Genomic DNA, 27,515 nt, shown 5'->3' on the forward strand with positions numbered 1-27,515 from the left:
CCTTTCAAGCTTCTGCTCACCCAGTAAGATCCATCTGAATCATTATAACTTCTAGAATGTTTGCTCATGTCCCTACGTTGTTAACCATTATCACCATTATCTCCACAGAGCCCTGTACTCTGCATTCTATGTTGGCACGTATCATATTCTATAATAGTTACTGTTTATATGTCTGTCTCTCTTACTTGACTCTGAGCCCTTGGGGGCTCTTAAGTCTCCTATTTTCAGGGCCTACAGGAAGCCTGGTACAGAAAGCCGTACCTATGTTCCGAAGGACTGTGTAGGTTGTCTCCATGCCAGCATGGATGTGGTCAGACACGTGACAGTGTATCAACCATGTCCCTGGGTGATCAGCAAACAACTCAATGGTTTGGAATGTCCCAGGAAAGAGATCATACACATCTCCTCGATAAGATTTATCTATCTGCAGAAAGAAGGTAATAAAGATAAGAGCAGAAATCAATAAAATGGAGAATGGAAAAATAATAGAGATAAATCAAAGAAAACAAAAACCAATTCCTTGAACAGGTCATTAAGATGTGATACCATCCTCCACAATGCCCCCAATGATCCCTGCCTCCTGCTATTTATAACCATTGTAGTCCCCTTCTATATTGTATGAAAGTTGGTCTGTGAGAGCAATAGCATGTGGAAGAAGTGATGGCATTCTACTTCTAAAAAACTTAGACTCTCTCTGTTGCTCTCTTCTCTTGGATCACTCACCCTGGGGGAAGTCTGCTCCCATGGCATACCCATGTGGTGAAGAAATGAAGCTTTCAGTCAGTAGCCCCATGAGTGAGTTTGGATGTGGATTCTCCAGTCCCAGTCAAACCTATGACTACTGCTCCAGCTGACATCTTGATTACAGCCTCATGAGAAATGCTGGGTCACGACTGACTAGCTAAACTACTCCCAGATTTCTGACCCAGAAAAACTGTGAGTTAGCATTTGTTGTTTTAGGACACTAAGTTTTGGGGTAATTTGTTATAAAACAGTAACTAATGCAACCCCCTGGACAAACTGACCAAGAAAAAAAAGACACATATTACAAATATTAGGAATGAAATAGGGGATGTCACTAAGACTTTCCAGGCATTGGAAAGCATAATAAAGGAATATTATGAATAACTACCTGTGAATTCTACAACTTGTATGGTATGGACAAATTCCTTAAGATGAAAATTACCTAGGTTCACTGTTCAGATTATCTATTAAAGAAACTGGAATTAGTTTTAATTTGAATCTCCCTGATGGCTAGTGATGATGAACATTTTTTCATGTGTCTGATAGTCATTTGTATGTCTTTATTGGAGAAGTGTCCATCCATATCTTCTGCCCATTTTTTGATATGATTGTCTGTTTTGTGTGTGTTGAGTTTGAGGAGTTCATGATAGATCCTGATATCAACCTTTTGTCTGTACTGTCATTTGCAAATATTTTCTCCCATTCTGTGGGTTGCCTCTTTGTTTTCTTGACTGTTTTCTTTGCTGTGAAGAAGCTTTTGATTTTGATGAAGTCCCAAAAGTTCATCTTCGCTTTTGTTTCCTTTGCCTTTGGAGACATATCGTGAAAGAAGTTGCTGTGGCTGATATCGAAGAGATTACTGCCTATGTTCTCCTCTAGGATTCTGATGGATTCCTGTCTCACACTGAGGTCTTTTATCCATTTTGAGTTTATCTTTGTGTATGGTGTAAGAGAATGTTCGGGTTTCATTCTTCTACATATAGCTTCCCAGTTTTCCCAGCACCATTTATTGAAGAGACTGTCTTTTTTCCACTGTATATTTTTTCCTGTTTTGTCGAAGATTATTTGACCATATTGAGATATCACCTTACACCAGTTAGAATGGCCAAAATTAGCAAGACAGGAAACAACATGTGTTGGAGAGGATGTGGAGAAAGGGGAGCCCTCTTACACTGTTGGTGGGAATGCAAGTTGGTGCAGCCTCTTTGGAGAACAGTGTGGAGATTCCTCGAGAAATTAAAAATAGAACTTCCCTATGACCCTGCCATTGCACTCCTGGGTATTTACCCCAAAGATACAGATGTCGTGAAAAGAAGGGCCATCTGTACCCCAATGTTTATAGCAACAATGGCCACGGTCGCCAAACTATGGAAAGAACCAAGATGCCCTTCAATGGACAAATGAATACGGAAGATGTGGTCCATATACACTATGGAGTATTATGCCTCCATCAGAAACGATGAATACCCAACTTTTGTAGCAACATGGACGGGACTGGAAGAGATTATGCTGAGTGAAATAAGTCAAGCAGAGAGAGTCAATTATCATATGGTTTCACTTATTTGTGGAGCATAACAAAAAGCATGGAGGACATGGGGAGTTAGAGAGAAGAGGGTTGGGGTAAATTGGAAGGGGAGGTGAATCATGAGAGACTACGGACTCTGAAAAACAATCTGAGGGGTTTGAAGTGGCGGTGGGGTGGGAGGTCGGGGTACCAGGTGGTGGGTATTATAGAGGGCACGGATTGCATGGAGCACTGGGTGTGGTGAAAAAATATTGATACTGTTGTGCTGAAAATAAATAAATGAAAAAAAATAAAAATAAAGATAAATTAAAAAAAAAGAAACTGGAACTATATTAAAACTTTCTAATAAATTAAAACTCTGGGTCCAGATGGCTTCATTGGCAAATTCTACGAACATTTAAAGAAGAAATAATACCAGTACTAAACAAATCCTACTGGAAAATAGAAGAGGACAGACCACTTCCAACTCATGAGGCCAGCATTACCCTGATGCCTTAGTACTTTACCTATACATTACCCTAATACTATATGAGAAGAGAAAGCTACAATGAATATTTTTCATGAACATAAATGTAAAATCTTTAAAAAATACTAGCATGAATCCAATAATATATACAAAAGATAATGCATTGTGACAAAGTATGATTGATCCTGAGATTGAAAACTGGCTCAATATTTGAAAATGAATCTATGTCAATGACAAATATACTAAAGAAAATCATCCACAAACTAAAGAAGAAAAATGTGATCATCTCAATAGATGCAGAAAGCACATTTGATAGAATTTAACATCTGTTTATGAAAAAACTATCAGCAAACTAAGAATAGAAAAAAAAAACCTCCTTTCACTTATTAATAGGAACTACAAAAACCCTAAAGCAAACTTTATATTCAGTGATGAGTAACTGAGTACTTCCCCCACCCCCCCACCAAGACTAAGGTGAGGATATTTCCTTTCACCATTCAGATTCAACATTTGAGGTCCTAGCCAGTGCAATAAGGCAAGACAAGAAATAAAAGTCATACAGATTGAATAAAGAAATAAAACCATCCCAATTCACAGAAAATAAGATTGTCTATGTAAGAAACCATCACCCCAAAATCTACAAAAAAGCTACTAGAACTTTTTAGCAAAGTTGTAGGATACACAATCAATTATACAAAAATCAATTATACTTCTATATATTGGTAATTAAAAATTAGAAATTGAAATAGAGACAATGCAACTTATACTATCACCAAAACCCATGCTATTGCTTAGGTAATAATCCAACAAAATATATTCAAGATCTGTATGCTGAGATGGAAAAAACATTCCATGCTCATGGATTGGAAGAATAAACATTGTTAAAATATCTATACTGCCCAGAGCAATCTACACATTCAATGCAATCAAATCCAAATACCATCAACATTTTTCACAGAGCTGAAACAAACAATCCTAAAATTTGTATGGAACCAGAAAAGACTCTGAATATCCAGGGGAATGTTGAAAAAGAAAACCAAAGCTGGGGGCCCACACAGTGCCTGACTTCAAGCAATATTACAAGGCTGTGATCATCAAGACAGGATGGTACTGGCACAAAAACAGACACATAGATCAATAGAACAGAATAGAGATTCCAGAAATGGATGCTCAACTCTATGGTCAACTAGTCTTCAACAAAGTAGGAAAGAATATCTGATAGAAAAAAGACAGTCTCTTCAATAAATGGTGCTGGGAAAATTGGACAGCCACATGCGGAATGAGACTGGACCATTCTCTTACACCATACACAAAGATAAACTCAAAATGGGTGAAAGACCTAAATGTGAGACAGGAATCAATCAAAATCCTAGAGGAGAACACAGGCAGTAATCTCTTCGACCTTGGCCACAGCAACTTCTTGCAAGACACATCTCTAAAGGCAAGTGAAACAAAGGCAAAAAATTAACTATTAGGACTTCATAAAGATAAAAAACTTTTGCAAGGCAAAGGAAACAGTCAACAACCTAGAGAATGGGAGAAGATATTTGCAAATGACATAACAAACAAAGGGCTGGTATCCAAGATCTATAAAGAACTCAAACTCAACGCCCAAAAAGTAGATAATCCAGTCAAAAAATTGGCAGAATACAGGAGCAGACACTTCTTCAAAGAAGAAATACAAATGGACAACAGACACATGAAAAAAATGTTCTATATTACTTGGCATCAGGGAAATACAAATTAAAACTACAATGAGATACCACCTTACACCAGTTAGAAGGGCTAAAATTAACAAGACAGGAAAAACAAATGTTGGCAAGGATGTGGAGGAAGGGGAACACTCTTTCATTGTTGGTGGGAATGCAAGCTGGTACAGCCACTCCGGAGAACAGCATGGAGGTTCCTCAAAAAGTTGAAAATAGAGCCACCCTATGACCCAGCAATTGCACTACTGGTTATTTATCCTAAAGATACAGATGAAGTGAAAAGAATGGGCATCTGCATCCCAATGTTCATAGTAGCAATGTCCACAAAAGCCAAACTGTGGAAGGAGCTGAGATGTCTTTCAGCAGATGAATGGATAAAGAAGATGTGTTTTGTACATACAATATAATATTACCCAGCCATCAGAAAGGATGACTACCTACCATTTACATCAACATGGTTGGAGCTGGAGGGTATTATGGTAAGTGAAATAAGTCAATCAGAGAAAGACAGTTATCTTGTGGTTTCACTCATATGTGGAATATAAGAAATAGTGCAGAGGATCATAGGGAAAGGGAGGGGAAACAATGACTTTATTTGTGATAACTAAAACCCAGAAAGAACCCAAATGCCCCTCAATGGGAAAGTGGATTAACAAACTGCAATGTATTCACACCTTGGAATACTGCTCAACAATCGAACAGGACAAAGTACTGATAACACGCAGGATGGACACAGTTCAAACGTGTATCCTAAGTGAAATGAGCCAGTTTCAAAATGCTGTAGATGGTGTGATTCCATAGATTTGACATTTCAGGAAAGGCAAAACTACAGAGACAGAAAGTAGATCAGTGGCTGCCAAAGATTAAGCATGAGAAAGTACCTTCCTTTAGAAAGTGCAACAAGGACATTTAAGGAGGTAATGAGGATGTTAATCAGTATTGATTATGCTATCATATGTGCTGCCCCAAATAGAACTGTACACTAAATTAAGGGGCTTTTGCTCAATGGCAATTGTACTTAAATTTTTTAAGTTTATATGTGTACAAAATAACTGTATAGGCATATAGAATGATTTTTATAGTTTTATTAAATTTTATAAATTTTTTATGTATTTTTAAAGATGTGAGTTGAAAAAGGCAAGTTCTGAAAAGCAGCACAGCCATTTAATATGTAAACTGTAGTCATTGTAAACTGTAGTCATTGTAGGCTAATATTTGGTGTCTTAAATATGTTAAATAAATATACAGAGGGGAAATATTAGGCGTTTGTTAAAGTTACTATTTATTGCTGTTTAACCACAAAAGGACCAATGCAGGTTCTTCCACGAATTAGATGTGATCATTCTTTTCTATTCTTTCTCCCTATAGACTTCACTAACTCTGGGGACCATGGCCTATTTATTTACTTATTTATTTTTAAAGATTTGATTTATTTATTTTCAAGAGTGAGAGAATGAGCAGCAGGAGGTGCAGAGGGAGAAGGGGAAGGACAAGCAGATTCCCCGCTGAGCACAGAGCCAGAAGCAGGGCTTGATATCAGGACCCCAATATCATGACCTGAGCTGAAGTCAAACTCTTAATTGACTAAGCCACCCAGGCACCCCAGGATGATGGCCTATTTAGATCTTATTCCTGGTATGCTGATTCCTCAGGACAGGGGTGGGAAGGAAGTCTCTTCCTTAAACAGCACCCCCGGGGTGATTCTGTACAGTCAGTGCCACCAAGATGGAACAGCTTGATGCTAGACAGGCAGACCACACATGGTCCAGCCCAGTTCAGCTGCGCCAGAAAAAAAAAAAGACAAGATAAAGTTTTGGAGCCAGCTTGAAGTATCTACTGGATAGGGCTTTTCTGTTAGCAAATGACATAGAAAACAAAGGAAATAAAAAGAAAGTAAAAGAAAAGGGGGAAGGTTAAGGATAAGGAACAGACTTTTATATGTAGTATTAACAGCATCATCCAGAGTGGTAAAAATGATCCCCATACAACTGATGAGAAAACTCCCCTCTGAAGCTTGGAGAGTTTCTCATAAGCACAACAAAATATATACACATATTAAGAAATACCTACCAGAGTGGGGTATAATCACGTTATTCTCTTCCATTTTCTAATACGACCCTCAAAAGTCATCTTTATTCACAGTGAACATACATTGACTCTTCGAGTTCAAAAAATCTTCCCCAAAGCATATTCCTAATACTTACTTTGAAAAGAAAGCTCTCAGCGTGATAATGGATGGTATGTATGTCCACTTCACTTCCCATTCCCAACAGATACCAGTTTGTCATTGTATCTTCATTCATGATAAGGCCATGGAGATTCCCAAAAATCTTTCCATTGATAGCTAAGAAGATGAACACAGTCTTTGATTAGTGGTCATTACTTAATCTGGTTTTAGAAATGGTTCAAGATCTTTAAGTTACCCATATTTTCATCTGCCTAATAAACACATAACCATCGTATTCACACCAATGTTCCCACCATTCTAGACCCAAAATCCAGGTAATGAAGAAATCCTTGCAAAAGAGAGCCAGAAAAGAGAAGTCACAGTTTATTTTCAAAAGCTCTGTCTTGGGTAGCAGGGTGTTGTCTGTGTGCTTGCTGGTTTGGCACATTCTCTTTATAGAGTGGGTTACAGGCTTATTTCTGAAGCAGCCTTTATTTATACCATTCTATAGATGAGTGAACTAAAGCACAGAAAATCAAGGTCCTATAAGTCAAAATTGAATGACCCAGAAGCTATTCTCTTAACTCTTTGCTTTCTGAGAACTAGTTTGAGGCAAGTTCCTAAGTATGACTGAATTGCCAAAAGGAGGAAAGCTTCACACGGACTGAGCCCATGCCCTCACAATGACCAAAGCAAACTCCAGCTGGGTTGACATGATGGGGACTCTCCCTCGGCTTTCTACTAAATTTTTATTCTGTGCATTGTGCCAAGGCAAATGAGTTATATTTATTAAAAATAGCATACTCAGAAACTTTGGGGGAAGGGATGCAAAATTGTAGGGGAAGAAGTAGCTGAATCAGAAATCAGCCTGCATATTCTAATCAATGTTAGCAATAATTAGCAATAATTAGCTTTGTGACCTTGGGCAAGGCCTATCTTTTTGTATATTTTGGTCAGAAGTATCTTGGTATGATAGTACAAATGTGTCAATTAGAACATATTACTCTCACTTAAAAAAATACCTTAAAGTACATAGAATTAAATAAATAACATAGACACATTAAAAGAGAAATTTGATGATGAAAATTTCATGTTCCTGAGTCAGTGTAACCAGGCCCTTAAATTTGATTAGCTTGATGTTATTATGTATTCTTATAGAAATATACCCATAAGTGATAATTCTTTTTTTAGGAATTACTTTACAATCTTACAGTTTAGGGATCCCAGAGTTCTGAGATAGAGCACCCTACATAATTGATCCAAAGTTGCACTGGACCTTGCTGGTAGCCAATCAATGGATTAGTTCATTCCCTCTGAAGGAAAGGTCTAAAGGAGTTTCTCTAGTCCAGGTGCCCCTGGTAATGGGGAAGGGTTCAGAGAAAGAGGTTGGGGACCTACTACAGTTATAGGAATTTCTATAAACTTATATCAACAAGGGTCTTCTTTTTAAACCTCTGATATACCATGCATTCTGTTGCTCTCTTCAAAATCGTCAGTTCGCTTAAAATGTCGTGGATCTTTATTGAGATACTTCTTAATATTGTCATCCAGATACCAGGATTCATTCTCATTAAATACCAAAAACAAGAGAACGAATTCATAATCAACATCACTTCTTCTTCCCTTTTCATTCAACACTCCTTCTCTGCAAATAATCAGAGGACCCATCAAACCGCTATATGTATCCTGAAAGAAAAATAAACTGAATTAGAGGAGCCTTTAAATAATTTAACAAGACAGATTAAGTTAGTAGGAAGGCCACTGTGAAAAGACTGTTGAATACAAAATAATTATTTTTTTGAAGATTTATTTATTAATTTGTGAAGGGAGAGGCAGAGGGAGAGAGAGAACTTCAAGCAGACTCCATGCTGGGTGTGGAGCCCCATATGGGGCTCGATCTCACGACTCTGAGATCACAACCTGCATGGAAACCAAGAGTCAGCCACCTAATCTACTGTGCCACCCAGTCCCCTATCACAAAATAATTAAGAAGCCTTGAAGATGTGGGAATGTTCCTAAAAATGAGCTACAGCAACCTCTTTGAGGTGACTCATCACTGAGTCACCAGAGCATAGTCCAGTGATTAGTACCTAAAAGATGTTCAACAAATATTTGTTGAATAATTGAATGCTTATTTCTATTTTCCTGTTCACTTTCCAAGTGAGACTATATAACTATATACAGGTCTTATATTCCACTTTCTATGGGAAATTAGAAAATGATTTGGGACCATGCATGACCACATGGCAAATTGTTCAGCCCTACGTTTTCTTTGGGAGGAAAACTCCCACATTTCCAACTGCCTATTTAGATATTCCATCTGGATGTGCATCCAGCAACAGTTCAATCCACTGAGCATTTTTAAAGTGGGTTTTATTATTTCCCTCAAAACACTTCCTTCTCCTGAACTCTCTATTTCTGTTGATAGTACTATGCTGTTTCCTGTTGTTTAGGTCAGGAAACGATTTCAGTGTTTAATTCTTTTTTCTTCCTCACTTTGTCCCATCTTGTTTACTGTCAAATCTTACATTTCTTTTCCCTTCACAATACCTCTCCATTCTGTGACTTTTTTCCCATTCCATCCACCATGGTTCTAGTGTTGGATCTTAATCCCTCACCCTGGACTAGAAATTGGGTTCTCTCTGGTCTCTGGCCTATCCTTTTTTACTACCATCAGGTCAATCTCATCACTCCCATATCTAGCAGTCTTCAGTGTTTTTCCAGTGATATTCCTGCTGGATAAATACAAACTCTTGACAGGTCCTTAAGGTCCTCATGTGCTCCCCCAGTGGATTTTTCTACCTTAAGTTCCCCCAAACTACTTTCCTTTTGTACCTTAGATGGTGGCCAGCAGGATGCTGAACATTTCCCAAACACACCTTCTATTTTCCTATTTTCAGCTTTACTCATAATGTTCTTTCTTCTTAGACTCTCTTTCTAATGCTCCCTCTATAGCCCTATATTCCTACTGAACTCACCAGACTCCAAGTTGTATTATAATTATGGGTGTGCACATGTATTATTTTACCCAAAGATGATAAATTCTTTCAAGACAGGAATATTTGCATCCTTCATAAAACTTGGTAGGAACATTTGCATATCACAAGTGCTCAATAAATATTTATTGGGAGGCACAAAGGAATAAACAAATGTGGGTTTCCCATAATTCCAATATGTAATTTTATTTTTTCAGGTGTCTTGTATTTCTCTCCTGAACTCTTGCACTGTACAATACAACTCAGGGATGTTAATACAGCATCTAAAATATAAGTTTAGATAATCCTTTCTCTTCTTAAAAATAATGGACAATGCTTACATTATATATCAGGTATGATTTTAGTTTGGATTTTGATTTATGACATGTAATTAGAGACTAGTTGTTTTATATACACATATCTGACTTGAATTCAGAATTTCAGAATCTCTAATTGCTAAGCTAATCTACTTATTATTCAACTAGTTTGCAGTTTCAGTTATGTTTGGAGTATGCTTTCTTTCCCAAGTCCAATGGCAATGGCAATACCTTTACAAATGATAGATTTCTCACATCAAAAACCATGATATAAATTACATTAAAATATATTTTTATTTTATGATTATCTATTTACACATCCTCTTTTGCTTCCAGCTACCTTGTAAATTATTTTATTATTATTATTATGTTCAATTAGTCAATATGTAGTAGATCATTAATTTTTGATGTAGTGTAAGTTCTAAATTTGGTAACTGACACATGGGGATTTTATTTGCTGATTTTTTTTAACCCATACTTTAGATTGAGGGTTGGCAAACTTTTTTTGGTAAAGCACCAGATAGTAAATATTTTTTTTTACTTTGCTGGCCATACTGTTTCTGTAATAACTACTGTTTACAAAGAGATAATAGACTCCAAATGGAGTCACTTATGCAAAGCCCACATCACCAAACTGAGATTTAATACCTAACTTAACTACCATTTCAACCTCTCCCCAGAGTAGAGTCTTAATCTGGAGTTACCCGTCATGACCAATGAGGTAATCTGCTTCTTAGACCTCTGCCATCCCCTAAAGGAAGGTGAGCTTGCCACAAATAATCCATTTTTCACTAGTAACTTCCTTATCCCATCTCTTTCTGCCTATGAAAGTCTTTCATTCTGTGCAGCTCTTTGGAACTCTGATCTATCTGCTAGGTAGGATGCTCCTTGATTCATAAGTTATTGAATAAAGCCTTTAGGACTCTAGAGTGTACTCAGTTGAGTTTTGTTTTTTAAGAGAATTCGTAGCAGTGATGGAATCCAAAGAACACTCCTGATGGCTTTCAGGAACAGTGAGAAACAGGCATGATACCTGCAGACCCTCTGAATTCTCTTTCTTACCATTTCTGAGGGTTGTGGATAAGTTCTACTTGGTTCTGAGCTCTACCCTCTTTGCGTCAAGCTCCCACTCTAATTAGCTTTCCACAGTTCTCCATTGGACTGGAATCCCCAGCCCTTGGTTCAGTCCCCAAATTCTACATTGGGAACTGCTGGTCGTTACTGGTTGGAGTTGGACCGGATCTAACTTGAAAGCTGGGTTGGGTCCAAAATAGAATTTTGTTTTATTTGTTTTGTGTAGATAAAGGCTATTGCTAATGGAATCTTGGAAGCCAAAAGCTACAAAATTGGTGGGCATGGATTGAGCACTTAAAAGCTATTAGAGCATCTGCTACTAAATTCTAAGACTCTTGTGGTAGAATAAGTTGGTCACAGAACAGGTTAGATTGACACTCAGTCATTCATAAACCTCAAGAAAATGTCCAAGTAACAAGGCACAGTGTAAAACACCACATAATCCCCAACCCAGTGGCACAGCCCTGTTGGGTTTTAGTTTGACTCCAAGAGACCCAAAGGCTTAGCTGAAAAAAAGAAAGAGAGAGAGAGAGAGAGACCCTCAAATTTCAAAGAGTTGAGCATACCACCTTCTGGAACATCTACTTATTTTATGTCTTGGAACTACAGCCCCAGAAACTATATATACTACTAAAATGGCAAAATCTAACTAAAGACAACCTAGAATTACAATGGCCATCATGGGGAACATTCCAATGAGACAAGATCGTTGATTTAAGAAGTACACTTACAAACAAGGTTTCCAAATCAAGCAGAGAGAATGGGATACCTATTTTAACTGTGATGTAAAGCTTCCAAAAGGCTTTAAGATTCCAAAATAACTTCATGCAAAATGTCTTTGCAAAAGTCTAATGAAAAATTAAAGATGCAAAAGGTATCTGAAACAATACTTAGGACTTCTTCATTACATGCTCCTTGGAGTCCATCATCAAAACACTGGCCCAGAAATTGATGCCTCATTTGTAATCAACTGAGACATAAGGAGGAAAACCATTCTCACAAGTTTTGTGCAAATTCTTCAATAACCACTCAAATGGCCCCATATTTACCTACAAAGAAGAGCCCCTCATAACGCCCCCTACCCCCAGAGTTGATAAGACCCTGACAGATTTTTTTGGTAAACTGTTACATTATTCCCTTAAAGAGCCCAGGGGAAACTAAAATTAAAATGAATGAAAAACCTTGCCAAATCCTAATAGACAGTGGAACCTAAAGTGGGGATCCTGAGAAAACTGGCAAAAGTCAGAAAAGGGTAAGAATTCTTACCAAGAGTCAGGTCTCCCGAACATCTGTCTGTAGTGTCTAGTTAAGAAAGGAAAATAAAACTTCACATTGTCCTTTCCTTTCCAAATCCATACCTGTTGGTTACTGATCATTTCTCTCCCAGGGACAACTATTGCCTTCCTGTTTATGTCTTAAGAACTTGACGTGGCTTTCTGCCTGCCTGGGACATGCAGGTTGCCATTTCTTTCTCTTGCCTATCTTTGCGTGTGACTTTGGATCTTGGGAAATTAGTATCTTTTACCCTCTTTAGGGACTGCTTTTCTATACAAGGAGTATTCAGTACTGCCAGAAATATTTTCCTGGCTGAAAGGTGACAAGATATTTACAAGAATTTTTAAAGTAGTCCTGTGGCAAGAAGTTGACCAAATTGGAAGCTGATAATGAGACCCTGAGAGAAATTATTTTAGATTACCTGGCAAAAATGAAATGATGTATCCAGAGGGAAAGGAAAACATCTCAAGCATTTGTAGAAGGATTTACTAAAGCATTCCAGATACAAACAGTTCTAAATCCATAGAAATTTTTTGATTTTCACTTAGCTGGAAATCCTCTCCTGACATATGTTTTTTAAAAAGCCAAATTAAAAATAATGAGGTTAGGTGGGTACATCAGCCCCTTGCTATCATTTAGGCTGCAACCCAATTCTTTCAGGAATTAAAGCAACTACCCTTATTTTACAAATCTTGACAAAACCAAAAATGCAGCTCTAGAGACAATTCAAAATCCACCTATTACCAATTTACTAATCCCCCACACCTCATCTATTTATTACAAAAAGCTTGCAAATACTGTAAAAATTCTGGCCTCAGGAAATAGTTCTGGCCTGTTCTGGCATTCCTTCCATGTGCCTTTGAGACTGGAAATATTTACCTGGTGTTCTCCAGGGACTCTTTTCTAGTCATGTCTTTGCAATACAAACTTCATGGAGGTAATTCTTATCAGAAGAAAAACAAGGAAGTGGGGAGTTTCTTTGGAACTTGGGCAAATGAAAAATCACATCTTCTCCACAAATAGTAATAAAAAGCTTTGACCATCTTAATAGGTAATCATAACTTCTTCCATCTATCAGTAACACAATTTAGATCTAACTTCTTTTATAACTATTGGATTTTGTATTATTGTGCTTGATTCATGGCAACATTTTAGAACAGAATCTATAAGATCCATTTATATCTGTGTGTGTGTGTGGTAGATAGTATTGCCAAGATGAATTTGTAAAAGAGCTCTATTTAATTGATTTAAAGAAAATTAAATACTTAAATGAATTAAGTATTTATAAAATTCTCAAAAATATAATAGAAATTAACCCAAATGCTTTCTGGGTTCATGTGATCTGGGAAAAGTATTCAGTATTAAAGCTAATTAAGTTTGATAGCTTAATTAAAATGTACATGTGTTTAGAATTATTAACATTCAATAATGCAGACCTACAACTTTTATTCTACCTGGGTTTATTAATTAAATAAGTCTACATTACCTCTGTTAAGAATTTTGTTAACAAGAAAAATAATTTGTATGATGAAATTTTCATAAGTTAAAAAACAAGTGAATTTAATAGATGTAACTGGAATTAGAGTTTTCAGGTGAACTTTTCTTAATGTTTGAAGTTTTTATTTAAATTCTAGTTAGTTAACATTTAGTGTAATATTATTTCGGGAGCAGAATTCAGGGATTCATTCCTTATATATAACACACAGTACTCATCACGACAAGTGCCCTCCTTCATACTCATTACCTATTTGCCCGTTTCCTCTGCTCCCCGCCATCAACTTTCAGTTTGTTCTCTATCATTAAGAGTCTCTGATGGTTTGCTTCCCTCTCTCTCTTTCCCCCCTTCCCTTATGCTCACCTGTTTTGTTTCTTAAGTTCCACATCTGAGTGAAATCATAGGTATTTGTCTTTCTCCAACTGACTTTTTTCCCTTAGTATAATGCTCTCTAGCTCCAGCCATGTCATTATAATTGACAAGGTTTCATTCTTTTTGATGATCAAGTAATACTCCATCACGCGTGTACACGCGCGCCGCGCACACACACACACACATCACGTCTTCTTTATCCATTCATTAATCAATGGACATTTGGACTTTTTCCATAGTTTGGCTATTGTTGATCATGCTCCTATAAACATTGGATGGCATTCACCCCTTTGAATCTGTATTTTTATATCCTTTAGATAAATAGCTAGCAGTGCAATTGCTGGATCATAAAGTAGTTCTATTTTTAAGTTTTTGGGGAACCTCCATACTGTTTTTCAGAATGACTGTACCAGCTTGTATTCCCACCAACAGTGCAAGAGGGTTTCCCTTTTCCGCATCCTTGCCAAAATCTGGGATTTCCTGTGTTGTTGATTTTAGCCACTCTGACAGGTGAGAGGTGGTATCTCATCCTGGTTTTGATTTGTATTTCCCTGATGATGAGTGATATGGAGTATCTTTCCATGTGTCTGTTGCATTCTGTGGAATAATGTCTGTTCATGTTTTCTGAGCATTTATTAACTGGATTATTTGTTTTTTGGGTGTTGGTTTAGGTAAGTTTTTATATATTTTGGGACTAACCCTTTATCAGAGATGTGAATTTGCATTTTCTCCCATTCTGTAGGTTGTCTTTTAGTTCTGTTGTTTCCTTTGCCTTTTTTTAAAACAAAGACTTTATTTATTTATTTAGGATAGTAAGAGGATGGGTGGATGGAGAGAAAGAGAGAGAGAGAAAGAATCTCAAGCAGATTCTACACTGAGCATGGAGACTGATGGGGGGACTCAATCTCACAATCCTGAGATCCTGACCTGAGCCAAAATCAAGAGTCAGATGTTTAACCAACTAACCATCCAGGTACCCCCAAAAGCTTTTTATTTTGGTGAAACCCCAGCAATTCATTTTTGCCTTTGTTTCCCTTGCCTCCAGAGACCTATCTAGTAAGAAGTTGCTACGGATGATGTCAAAGAGGTTGCTGCCTGTGTTCTCTGGGATTTTGATTGTTCCCAGTCTCACATTTAGGTCTTTCATCCATTTTTGAATTTAATTTTGTGTATAATGTAAGAAAGTGGTCAAGTTTCATTCTTTTGCATGTGGCTGTCCAGTTTTCCCAACACCATTTGTTTAAGAGACTGTCTTTTTTTCCACTGGATACTCTCTCCTTTTTTGTCAAAGATTAGTTCCTTATAGTTCTGGATCCATTTCTGGGTTTTTTATTCTGTTCCATGGATCTATGTGTCTGTTTTTTGTGCCAGTACAATGGTGTCTTGATGACTACAGCTTTGTAATAGTACTCAAAGTCCAGAATTGTGGTACCAGCAGCTTTGTTTTTCAAGATTCTTTGGCTATTTAGGGTCTTTTGTGTTTCCATACACATTTTAGGACTGTTTAACTCTGAAAAATGCTGGTGATACTTAGGTGAACCTTTAAGCAATAGTGGTATTTTATGGTATGTCTACTTAAATAGTCTCCTCACATCTTTTTGATAACTTAAAACTTTAGAGTTTTGCTAAGTGAAATGAAACGGTGAATAATAACTTAATATCTAGATCATTTCCAGATAAAATACAGAAATGCTAATTACTGAACATGAGTTTACTTACCTTTTTTTACTTTTTATGAACAAGAAACTTAAAATATTTGGGTTTATTAATAAAGAAGTTGTATGCCCCATTGAAAAATTTACTATGAGGTAGAATATATTTCTATAAATTTTGAAATGCATTTATAAATTTGTCAAACCACAGAATGCTAGTATAAAAGACAGTTAACAGTTGTTTACTTTTTTATTTTCACTAGAAATTATGGTGATTAATGGTTAAAAATTCAATATATTCAAGCTACTAGAAACAATAAAGGAAATGACACTGTTTGTAAGGAAACTATGCTGTGTGTTTTTGGTAAAAGAAGGTATGAGAAATGGAGATGCATTTTTGTTGAGGGAAAAGAAAGTAATCTTGTCCTAGAGTGAGGCTGATTCCTTATTTCAGAATAAGGAAGAGGAAGAGCAAAGGACAAAATTTAGATGTAAAAAAGGAAGTTGTAGAAGGTTTGTAGAAGGGAATCTTGGGAAAGAAATTTTATGTGAGTCGAGCTGGCTCAGACTATAATAAATTTAAGTAAAAAAATTTTAATATCAAAAGTACACAATATATGGGTAATGCTGACCTTGTTGAATGAGTTTGGAAGTTTTCCTTCCTCTTATATTTTTGGAATAGTTTGAGAAGAATAGATATTAATTCTCATTTAAATGTATCATAGAATTCACATGTGAATTCACAGACTTTAGTTTGTTGGGAGTGTTTTGATTACAGATTCAATTTCATAGCCAGCAATTGGTCTGTTAAAATTTCCTATTTTTCTGATTCAGTTTTGGAAGATTATATGTTTCTAGGAATTTATCCATTTCTTCTAGGTTGTCCAATTTTTCCAGTAATTTTTCATAATATCCTCCTATAATCTTTTATGTTTCTGTGACGTCAGTTGTTATTTCTCTTTTTTCATTTCTGATTTTATTTGAAATCTCTTTTTCTCTTAATGTGTCTGGCTAAAGGTTTATCAATTTCGTCAATCTTCTCAAAGAACCAGCTCCAGGGTTCATTGATCTTTTCTATTTACTTATTTTTCTTTTAGTCTCTAGTTCACTTATTTCTACTCTGATCTGCATTATTTCCTTTCTTCTACTAGTGTTGGTCATTGTTCTTTTTCTAGTTCCTTTAGGGGTAAGCGTAAATTATTTGAGATTTTTCTTGCTTCTTGAGGTATTGCTATAAACTTCCCTCTTAAAGCTGCTATGGCTGCATCCCAAAAATTTTGGACCATTGAAACTTCATTTTCATTTGTCTCCATTTATTTTTTGTATTTCCTCTTTGACTTCTTGATTGACTCATTTATTGTTTGGTACCATATTTTTAGCCTCCATGTAATTGCATTCTTTTCAGGATTTTTTTCTTGTACTTGACTTCTAGTTTTATATAGTTGTGGTCAGAAAGGATGCTTGATACGATTTCAATCTTCTTAAATTTATTGAGACATGTTTTGTGTCCTAACATGTGATCTGTCCTGGAGAATGTTCCATGTGCACTTGAAAAGAATGTGTATTCTGCTGTTTGGGTTTGAAATGTTCTGTACATATCTGTTAGTTCTAGCTGGTCTAATGTGTTTGTTGTTCAAAGCCACCATTTCCTTGTTGATCTTCTGTATGGGTGATCTATCCACTGATGTAAGTGGGGTACTAGAGTCCCCTACTCTTATTGTATTATGTCAATTTCTCTTTTTATGTCTGTTACTTTATTTACTTAGGTACTCTATGTTCAGTGCATAAATATTTACATTATTTTATCCTCTTGTTGGATTGTTTCCTCTATCATTGTGTAAAAACCTTCTTTGCCACTTACTAGAGTCTTTCTTTTGAAGTCTATATATCTGTCCAAAAAAAAAAGTCTATATATATGATATAAGTATTGCCTATCCTTTTTTTTTGTTCACTTCTATTTGCTTGGTATGCTTTTCTAGCTGTTTGCTTTCAGTTTCTGTATGTCTTTAGGTATGAAGTGAATCTCTTGTAAGCAGCATATGGATGGGTCTTTTTTTTTATCCATTCAGGCACCCTATGTCTTTAATTGGAACATTATTACATTTATATTTTAAGAAATTATTGATAGGTGTGTACTTATTACCCTTTTGTTAACTGTTTTATGGCTGTTTTTAGTTCTTTTATATTCTTTCTTCTCTTCCTTTCTTCCCTTATAGTTTGATGGCTTTCTTTGGTGTTGTTTGGATTCCTTTTTCTCATTTTTCAAATCAATTGTAGGTTTTTTATTTGTGGTTACCATTACATTTATATATGATATCTTATGTACATAGCAGTTTATGTTGTTGATGGTTGCTTAAATTCAAACATATTCTAAAAGCAATACATTTCTACTGCCTTCCACATATAATGTATACGATTTTGTATTTTGCATCTTTTTAGTTTGTGTTTCCTTTGGCTAATTTTTGGAAATATAATCAATTTTGCTACTTCTCCGTTTTAACCTTCACACTGACTTTATAAGTGATTAGTCTACTACCTATAATATATGTTTGCTTTTACCTGTGAAAGTCTTTCCCTTCAGAGTTTTCCTCTGGTTATGCCTTTTCTTTTCATTCAAGGAATTTCCTTCAACATTTCTCCTAAAACTTGTATAATGGTGATAAACTTCTTAACTTTTGTTTGTCTGGGAAACACTTTATCTTTCCTTCTACTGTGAATGATAACTTTTCTAGGTAGTGTATTCTTAGTTGCAGGTTTTTTTTCCTTTTAGCACTATGAATATATCACGCCACTCTCTTCTGGTCTGGGAAGCTTCTGCTGAAAAACCAGGTGAGAACCTTATGGAGTTTCCCTTGTATGTAACTATTTTCTTTTCTCTTGATGCTTTTAAAATCCCCTCTTTATCATTACTTTTGCCATTTTAATTATTATGTGTCTTGCTGTGGACTTCCTTATCTTACTAGAAGCTTCTGTGCTTTTTAGTTCAGGATGTCCGTTTTCTTCCCCAGATTTAGGAAGTTTTCAGCTATTATTTCTTCAATTAAATTTTCATCTCCCCTTTCTCTTTTTCCCCTGAGATCCTTATAATGTGAGTAGTATCATGTTTGATGTCGTTGGGTTTCCTTAACATATCCTCATTTTTACTGTTCTTTTTATTCTTTTAAAAATTTTTCTGCTTGGTTGCTTTCCATTCTCTGTCCTCCAGATCACTGACCCATTCTTCTGCATCCTGTAATCTGTTGTTGATTCCCTGTAGTGTATATATATATATTTTTAATTTCAGTTATTGAATTCTTCATTGCTGACTGGTTCCTTTTTGTATTTTCTATCTCTTGGTTGAAGTGTTCATTGAGTTCTTCTGCTCTTAAATCCAGTATCTTTATGACCATTAGTTTGAATTCTTTATTAGGGATGTTTCTTATCTCATTTCATTTAGCTCTTTTGTTGTGATTGTGTCTTATTCTTTCATTTGGCCCATATTTCTCTGTCTCTTCATTTTGTCTAACACTGTGTTTGTTTCTATGTAGTAGGGAAGCCAACCACATCCCTGCTCTTGAAAGTAGTGGCCTTTGTAGAAGAGGTCCTTTAGCATACCCTGGTCACCAGAACCAGGTGATACAGGGGTGTCTCCTATGTGGGCTATGTGCCCTGTACTGTTGTGGCAGAAATGTGTCTGCCCTCAAAGAAGTAAGCTGCAAGGATCTGCTTTGTCTGCTATGGATGCACAGGGAGGTTTTGTCCCTGTGCTGTTGAGGTGCCTGCCTAAGGCTGCCATGGGTTCATAATTGGACAAGATCTGTATGTTATCCTGATGCCAAAATCAGACAAAGACACTATAAAACAAAGCAAAACAAAACAAAAACCTACATCCCAGTATCTCTGATGAACATGGATATAAAAATCCTTAACATGTTAGCAAACAGAATTCAACATTAAAGTTAAAATCATTCCCCACAATCAAGCGGGATTTACTCCAGGAATGCAAGGATGGTTCAATATTTGCAAATCAATCAATGTGATATATCATATTATAAGAGAAAGGATAAAAACCATATAATCATTTCAATAGATGCAGAAAAAGCATTTGACAATATTCAACATTAATTTATGATAAAAACTCTGAACAAAGTTCAGAGTTAGTTCATGAACCTAACATCATGAACAAGACCAAAAAAAAAAAAAATCCATTCTCACCATTTCTACTCAACATAGTACCAGAAGCCCTGGCCATAGCAATGAGAAGAGAAGAAGAAATAAAAAGCATCCAAACTGATAAGGAAGAAGTACAATTGTCACTATTTACAGATCACATGATGTTACATATAGGAAACCCTAAAGGCACCACCAAAGAACTATTAGAACTAATAAACAAATTCAGCAAAGTTGCAGAAAGCAAAGTTAATATACAGAAAACTGGTGCATATCTATACACTAATAATGAAGTAGTAGTAGAAAGAGAAATTAAGAAAATAATCCCATTTACAATTGTACCAAAAAAGAGCAAAATATTTAGGAATAAATTTAACCAAGTATGTGTAAGACCTGTACTCTGAAAACTATACAGCATTGATGAAGGAAACCAGGAATGACACAACTGGAAAGGTATTCCATGCTCATGGATTAGAAGAATAAATATTGTTAAAATGTCTATCCTACCTATCCTACAGATTCAACACAATCTCTATCAAAATATTAATAGCATTTTTTACAGAACTAGTACAAATGAACTAAAAACTGTATGTAACCACAAAATACTACAAATCAAAGCAATGTTGAGAAAGAACAAAACTGTCGATATCACAATCCTAGATTTCATGCTATATTACAAGGCTGTAGTAATCAAACTAGTATGATATTGGCACAGAAATAGAGACATAGATCAATAGAACAGAATAGAGAGACTAGAAATAAACTTATGATTATATGATCAATTAATCTATGATAAAGGAGGGAAAAATATACAAAGGGGAAAAGACAGTCTCTTCAATACATGGTGTTGGGAACACCAAACAGCTACATGCAAAAGAATGAAACTGGGACACATTCTTACACCACACACAAAAATGAACTGAAATGGATTAAAGAGCTAAATGTGAGATGAACCCATAAAAATCCTTAAAGAGAGCACAGGCAGTAAAATCTCGACATCTGCCAGAGCACAATTTTCTAGGTATATCTCTCAGGTAAGGGGAACAAAAGCAAAAAATAAAAAATTGGAATTATACCAAAATAAAAAGCTTTTATACAATCAATGAAACCAATAACAAAATGAAAAGTCAACCTACTAAATGGGAGAAGATATTTGCAAATTATCTTTAATAAGGAGTTAATTTTAAAAATATATAAGGAACTTAAACAACTCAATACCAAAAAGCAAATAATCAAATTTAAAAATGTGCAGAGGATTTAGTAGACATTTTTCCAAAGAAGATATACAGATGGACTACAGACACATGAAAGATGCTCAAAATCACTAGTCATCAAGGAAATGCAAAAACAACGACGAGATATTACCTTATAACTGTCAGAAGGGCTAGAATCAAAAAGATAAGAAATAACAAGTGTTGGTGAGGATGTCGAGAAATACGAACCCTCTTGCACCATTGGTGGGAATGTAAATTAGTGCAACCACTGTGGAAAACAGTAAGGAGGTTCCTCATAATTAAAACCAGAAATGCCATATGTTCCAGTAATTCCACTACTGGGTATCAGAAAGATATATACACCCCTATGTTTATTGCATCATATTCATGATAATCAAGATTTGAAAGCAACCCAAGTGCCTATTTATAGATGAATGGATAAAGAAGATAAAGAAGAATACACACACATACACACACACACACACACACACATCTAGGCCTGTAAAAAGGATTTGTGAGACCATATCATTTATGACAATATGGATGAAACTGGAGGGTAATATGCTAAGAAAAATATGTCAGAGAAATTAAAATATCATATGATTTCACTTCTGGAAAGTAAGATAAAATATCTAAAAAACAAAACAAATGAACAGAGAAAGAAACAAAGAAAAGATAAGCCAATAAACAAAAACTGAGACCCTTAAATACAGAAAATAAACTGGTAGTTATCAGAGAGGCAATGGGAGGGGGTTGGGTGAACTAGATGAAGGGGATTATGAGGAACTAAAGTCCAGTTATAGAATAAATAAATCTAGGAGATGAAGACTACAGCATAAGAAATGTTACATACATATTATCACAAACATTATTACAATAGTGTTGTAATAATGTTGTAGGGTGACAGGTGGTGAATAATACTTATTGTGGTGAGCGCTGAGTGATACATAGAATTGTTGAGTCAATATATTGTACCCTATAACTAATAGTATGTTAATCACACTTTAAAAAAAATACACTGGTATGAAGTTAGAACTTGGTTTCCTCTCTGTTAAAAAGACAAAGTTTTCTTAGATGACTGGTTTGCTCTTGATAAACAATAGTAATGGTTGTGTGTGTATGTGTTTTACCTTTGAAGTAATCTGCCTAGAAAACAAAGATTCTGTCTTACCAAAATAATATTCTGTATTTAATGTTGTCTTTATCAAGTCCTTGATTATGTGAGAGAACTGAGTCTTCTCTACTAAAAGAGCTAAGATTTTCTTAGAACTATTTAGCATTCTGTATTTGCCTTGTGAAGACTTACGACTCTGGTTAAATGGAAACTTACTGTTTCACAGCAAACTATGATCCTATTTAGCCAAGTTTTTTTTCTTTTTTAAGATTTTATTTATTTATTTGACAGAGAGAGAGGCACTGAGAGAGGAGACACAAGCAGGGGGAGTGGAGGGAGAAGCAGGCTTCCTGTCTAGCAGGGACCCTGACATGGGGCTTGATCCTGAGAACCTGAGATCATGACCTGAGCCGAGGGCAGGTGCTGAACAACGGAGCCACCCAGGAGCCCCTGGCCAAGTATTAAACTTTTGATATTTTTGAGAAACTTTCCCCGAATCGAATTTTAAATGGAGTTTTTTTGGCCATGAACCAACTTTTAAGATATTTTGAGAGGGTCCCTGGAATATTTAAAAAGATTTGTTCTTGGGACACCTGGGTGGCTCAGTCACTTGAGCATCTGACTCTCGGTTGTGGCTCACGTTGTAATCTCAGGGTCATGAGACTGAGTCATGCATCAGGCTCCACACTCAGTGGGGAGTCTGCTTGGGGTTCTCCCTCTGCCCCTCCCCTTTCACCCTCTCTCACTCTCAAGTAAATAAATAGATCTTTAAAAAAAAAAAAAAAGATTTGCCCTCTCTCCTTATTAGGAGAGAGATGTTGCACTAATTTGATACATTAAATCACATGGGAAACATTATGAAATAAGAAGTAATGTTAAGCCTTCTTTATATTATATGTGTACAGATACATATTATAAATGTTCTAGAAATTGTATAAAATTCCTAGAAATTTGATACATCCTAATATCATGTTATCAGTATAATTCCAATTATTATTTTTAAAATGTTGTATGTTACAGAAATAACCAAATTTCCTTGTGAATTCCATGATAATGAACTCTTATTATACCTTTAACCATGGATAATGTTAAAGTCTTTAATTATTCACAGAGAGTTATTATTGTACTCTGATATTTTTGTAAGACTGAGGCTCAAGGGAAGTGCTTATCAAGTGTTCCTGACTACTGAGCTGAAGAAGGCTCTACCTGTCATCTGGTTCTGTACAAACGCTGGAGATTTACAAATCAAATTAAAGAAATAGCCTATGTTGAGGTAGACTGTTTCCATCCAAGATACCACATCAAAGCTTCATACTTTAACTAAACATGAAACTCTTCCTTCTCTTTCTTTCCTTTACTCGCATTGGTCTGGAAAGATAACACCATCATCTATATCTTCCAGGCCCTTGTTAAGGCGGGGTTAAGGTTTCAGACTGCTGGATTTGTCATCAAAGACTATGATGCTAAAGACCCTGTGACCAGTTTTTCTTCTATTCTTAATTGACCCCCCCCACCACCACTTAGGAATCACTTACAAAGTCCAACTTTTATGGTCAGAATATCCATGCTTTGTTTTTCCTTTCTCTAGTTATGACAGTACTTTGTTCAGTTAAACACAAATGCATATACAAATCATAGCACATTTGCCCCCCTACATTCTTCTGATTATCTGAATCAGATCAGCCCCAATTACAAAAAGATCTCACGAGCAGTTCCCATCTTTGCAAGGCCAAAGTTGTCCTGGATCATACGATAGCCTTTTATTACCTTTTAGCTGAACAAGGAGGTGTTTGTGCTGTGGCCACCACCACTTGCACCTGGATAGCATTTCTTGGGAAGTTGAAACTCAGATACACAAAACCACTGAATAAGCCACTTGGCTTTAGAAAGTGACCCCTTCAACCTGGTCTTTCTTTGACTTATTTTATTTTGATTGGTTTGCCTTGGGGATCCTGGATCCAAAGTGCACACCAGAAAGTGGGGATTGTTCTGCTTATAATCATCACAGTAGTCTCCCCGGTGCACTGTATTCCTTCAAAAGCTTGAAATGCATGTTCATAGCTGCTAAATGAGCAAATGGTCTTGCGAAGAGTGGAACATTGAAAAAAGAATGAAGAGAATGACCAACTTAAGAAATGTAAACCTGAATCTGTGACCTATGAATACCACAGAGATTCAACAAAAAGCATCATGACAGGGGTGCCTGGGTGGCTTAGTGGGTTAAGGCCTCTGCCTTCGGCTCAGATCACGGTCCCAGGGTCCTGAGATCGAGCCCCGTATCGGACTCTCTGCTCAGCGGGGAGCCTGCTTCCTCCTCTCTCTCTGCCTGACTTTCTTTTTTTTTCTTTTTTTTTTTTTAAGTTTTTTTTTCTCCCAATTTATTTATTTTCAGAAAAACAGTATTCATCATTTTTTCACCACACCCAGTGCTCCATGCAAGCTGTGCCCTCTATAATACCCACCACCTGGTACCCCAACCTCCCACCCCCCCGCCACTTCAAACCCCTCAGACTGTTTTTCAGAGTCCATAATCAGTCAAGCAGAGAGAGTCAATTATCATATGGTTTCACTCATTTGTGGAGCATAACCAATAGCATGGAGGACAAGGGGCGTTAGAGAGGAGTAGGGAATTTGGGTAAATTGGAAGGGGAGGTGAACCATGAGAGACTATGGACTCTGCCTGACTTTCTGCCTGCTTGTGATCTCTGTCAAATAAATAAATAATATATATATAAAAAAAAGACAACAGGCATGTAATGGAGTCACTTGTGCTAAACCCATATCACCAAACCAAGACTTACTTCCTGGGTTAATTCCAGTTTCAATCTCTCCCAGGAACAGAATCTTAAACTAGTCAATCACTAGCACTAGTGAGGTAATCTGCTTGACAGACCCCTGCTATCCCTTAAAGGAAGGTGACCCTGCCATAAAGAATCCACTCTTCGCTAGTAACTTCCTTGTTTTGCCCCCTTCTGCCTATACAAGTCTTTCATTTTGGACAGTTCTTCAAAGATCCTTTCTATCTGTAGAAGGGAAGCTGCCCAAATCATGAATTGTTGAATAAAGCCAATGAGACCTCTAAAATTTACTCATTTGAATTTTGTTTTCTTAATACCACTCAACTCAACCATAGACAATGTTAACAAATGTGCATGGCCATAGTTCGAAATTTCTGCTCTCAACCATTACACCCAAGTTGTGATAACTTGAATAATTGATTTAAAGCCATATTACTTAAAGCATTTTGGTTTCTTTCTCAGTCTTACCTTCACAAAGTTTACTGTTGAATAGTAAACTGACGGAATACAATTTGGGTCATTTGGTCCTGGACCAGATCTTTTAGGGACATTCCACCTGTAGGTGTTTATTTCTCCTGAAGATTAAATAAAATAAAATACCTAGTTAATAAATGTTCATTCATACATATGCTACAACAAATGAACGCCAGGCACCACATCTATGCATGCCCTGTGGCTGACCCAGAACCTTGCAGAGGAGTCACAAATAAACTCACATACATTAGCAAGATAATCACATTGTTAAAGTCTCAAATGAAAGCCACATTTAAAGTGCTATCTCCTTGTGGTGTGTACACACACACACACACACACACACTGGAATACTATGTAGCCATCAAAGGAAATGAAATCTTGCCATTTGCAACAACGTGGATGGAGCTAGAGGTAATATGTTGACTGAAATAAGTCAGTCAGAGAAAGACAATTATCATATGATCTCTCTGATATGAGGAATTTGAGAGGCAGAGTGGGGCGTTTGAGGGGTAGGGAAGGAAAAATTAACCAAGATGAGATCAGGAGGGAGACAAACCATAAGAGACTCTTTTTTAAAAAATATTTTATTTATTTGACAAACAGAGATCATGAGTAGGCAGAGAGGTAGGCAGAGAGAGAGAAGGGGAAGCAGGCTCCCTGCTGAGCAGTGAGCCCGATGCGGGGCTCTATCCCAGGGCCCTGAGATCATGACCTGAGCGGAAGGCAGAGGCTTAACCCACTGAGCCACCCAGGCGCCCCCATAAGAGACTCTTAATCTCACAAAATAAACTGAGGGTTGCTTGGGGGAGGGAGTTATGGAGAGGATGGTTGGGTTATGGACATTGCCGAGGGTATGTTTTATGGTGAGTGCTGTGTTGTGTGTAAACCTGACGATTCACAGACCTGTACCCCTGGGGCAAATAATACATTATATGTTAATAAAAATAATTAATCAAAAAAATAAATAAATAAAAATTGCTATCTCTTTTTGAACTGTCTAGGTCCCATCCCTCCCCATCTGGACATACAGCCTATAGCTGAGTGCAAGCCACAAGGCAAAACAAAAATGATGCTTGTATGTCACTCCTCCATATTTGCTGATCCACTGGTAGGTTAGCAATATAACCTTGGGTCTAGTTTTCATTACGTTTCATAATAGCCCCTCTGCCTTGTTAATTACAAGAAAAACCACTGATATTTAGCGTCCTCAATGCGAGTGGTTAAGGGGAGATATTAAAGTTGGAATGATCCATTATTCACCCCTCTGAGGAGCACAGTTCTAAACAAAGAAGATGTTCAGGACATGTATGTCGAGTGGCGGCATGAAAAAGAAGAAGGAAAAGGAGAAGAAATTTGAGAGGGATTGCTTTGTTTATCTCATGAATGCCTGAATTAACCATTCTCCAACCTGTCTGGATTTTGTGCAAGAAATTAATTTCTTCCTCCTACCCGCCCCCATCTCTGGGCTCTCCCAAGTCTTTCAACCTTGTCAGACAGAGACCCTTGTGGGGATTCTCTTCTTCCCTCTACCCCCATAACCCTATTAAGGACACTTAGAAGGCCAGTCAGCACAGAAGAACTATGTCCCTTACCATAGTAGGGCATAGCAGCCTGTGAGGGCTCACCTCAGCTGGCCCACAGCCCTGTCGGAGCCCTTCCCCAAGCCTGACTGGCACCTTCTTCCTCCCTCTCGAGTCACTTTTTGCCATCAAAAATGAATAACTTTAGTTGCTTTTTTGACCCAACTAAAACCAGTTCCCTCCTCATAAAAGTGAGACACCCAATACAGAAAATGTAGAAAGTACAAACAAGGTGAAGGTGTAGAATGAGCATCACCCTATTACTTAAAATACCATCTCAAAGATGCAACCATTATGAATATTTTGGTTTATTTCCTTTTTAACCTTTGTTCTATACCTGTATTTTGCTTAACATGATACCACAAGTTTTTCCCATGTCATTAAAACCTTCTTAAACATCATTTAATGGCTGTGT

The 27,515-nt window shown here is 36.6% G+C and overlaps 1 protein-coding gene across 2 annotated transcripts in view; it reads right to left on the reverse strand.

Annotated features, from left to right (window-relative positions):
- Window positions 1–27,515, reverse strand: part of HEPHL1 (hephaestin like 1) — an 88,840-nt gene that overhangs the window by 2,386 nt on the left and 58,939 nt on the right. For both annotated transcript variants that reach the window (XM_044258303.1, XM_044258302.1), the window contains 4 exons: window positions 25,515–25,621; window positions 8,075–8,297; window positions 6,649–6,788; window positions 262–424 (listed from right to left, as the gene is read on the reverse strand). In XM_044258303.1, the coding sequence (XP_044114238.1) occupies window positions 262–424; window positions 6,649–6,788; window positions 8,075–8,297; window positions 25,515–25,621 (633 nt within the window). The remainder of the gene's footprint in view (window positions 1–261; window positions 425–6,648; window positions 6,789–8,074; window positions 8,298–25,514; window positions 25,622–27,515) is intronic.

The sequence above is a fragment of the Neovison vison genome, chromosome 7 (genome assembly GCF_020171115.1).
Source record: "Neovison vison isolate M4711 chromosome 7, ASM_NN_V1, whole genome shotgun sequence".
NCBI lineage: Eukaryota > Metazoa > Chordata > Mammalia > Carnivora > Mustelidae > Neogale > Neogale vison.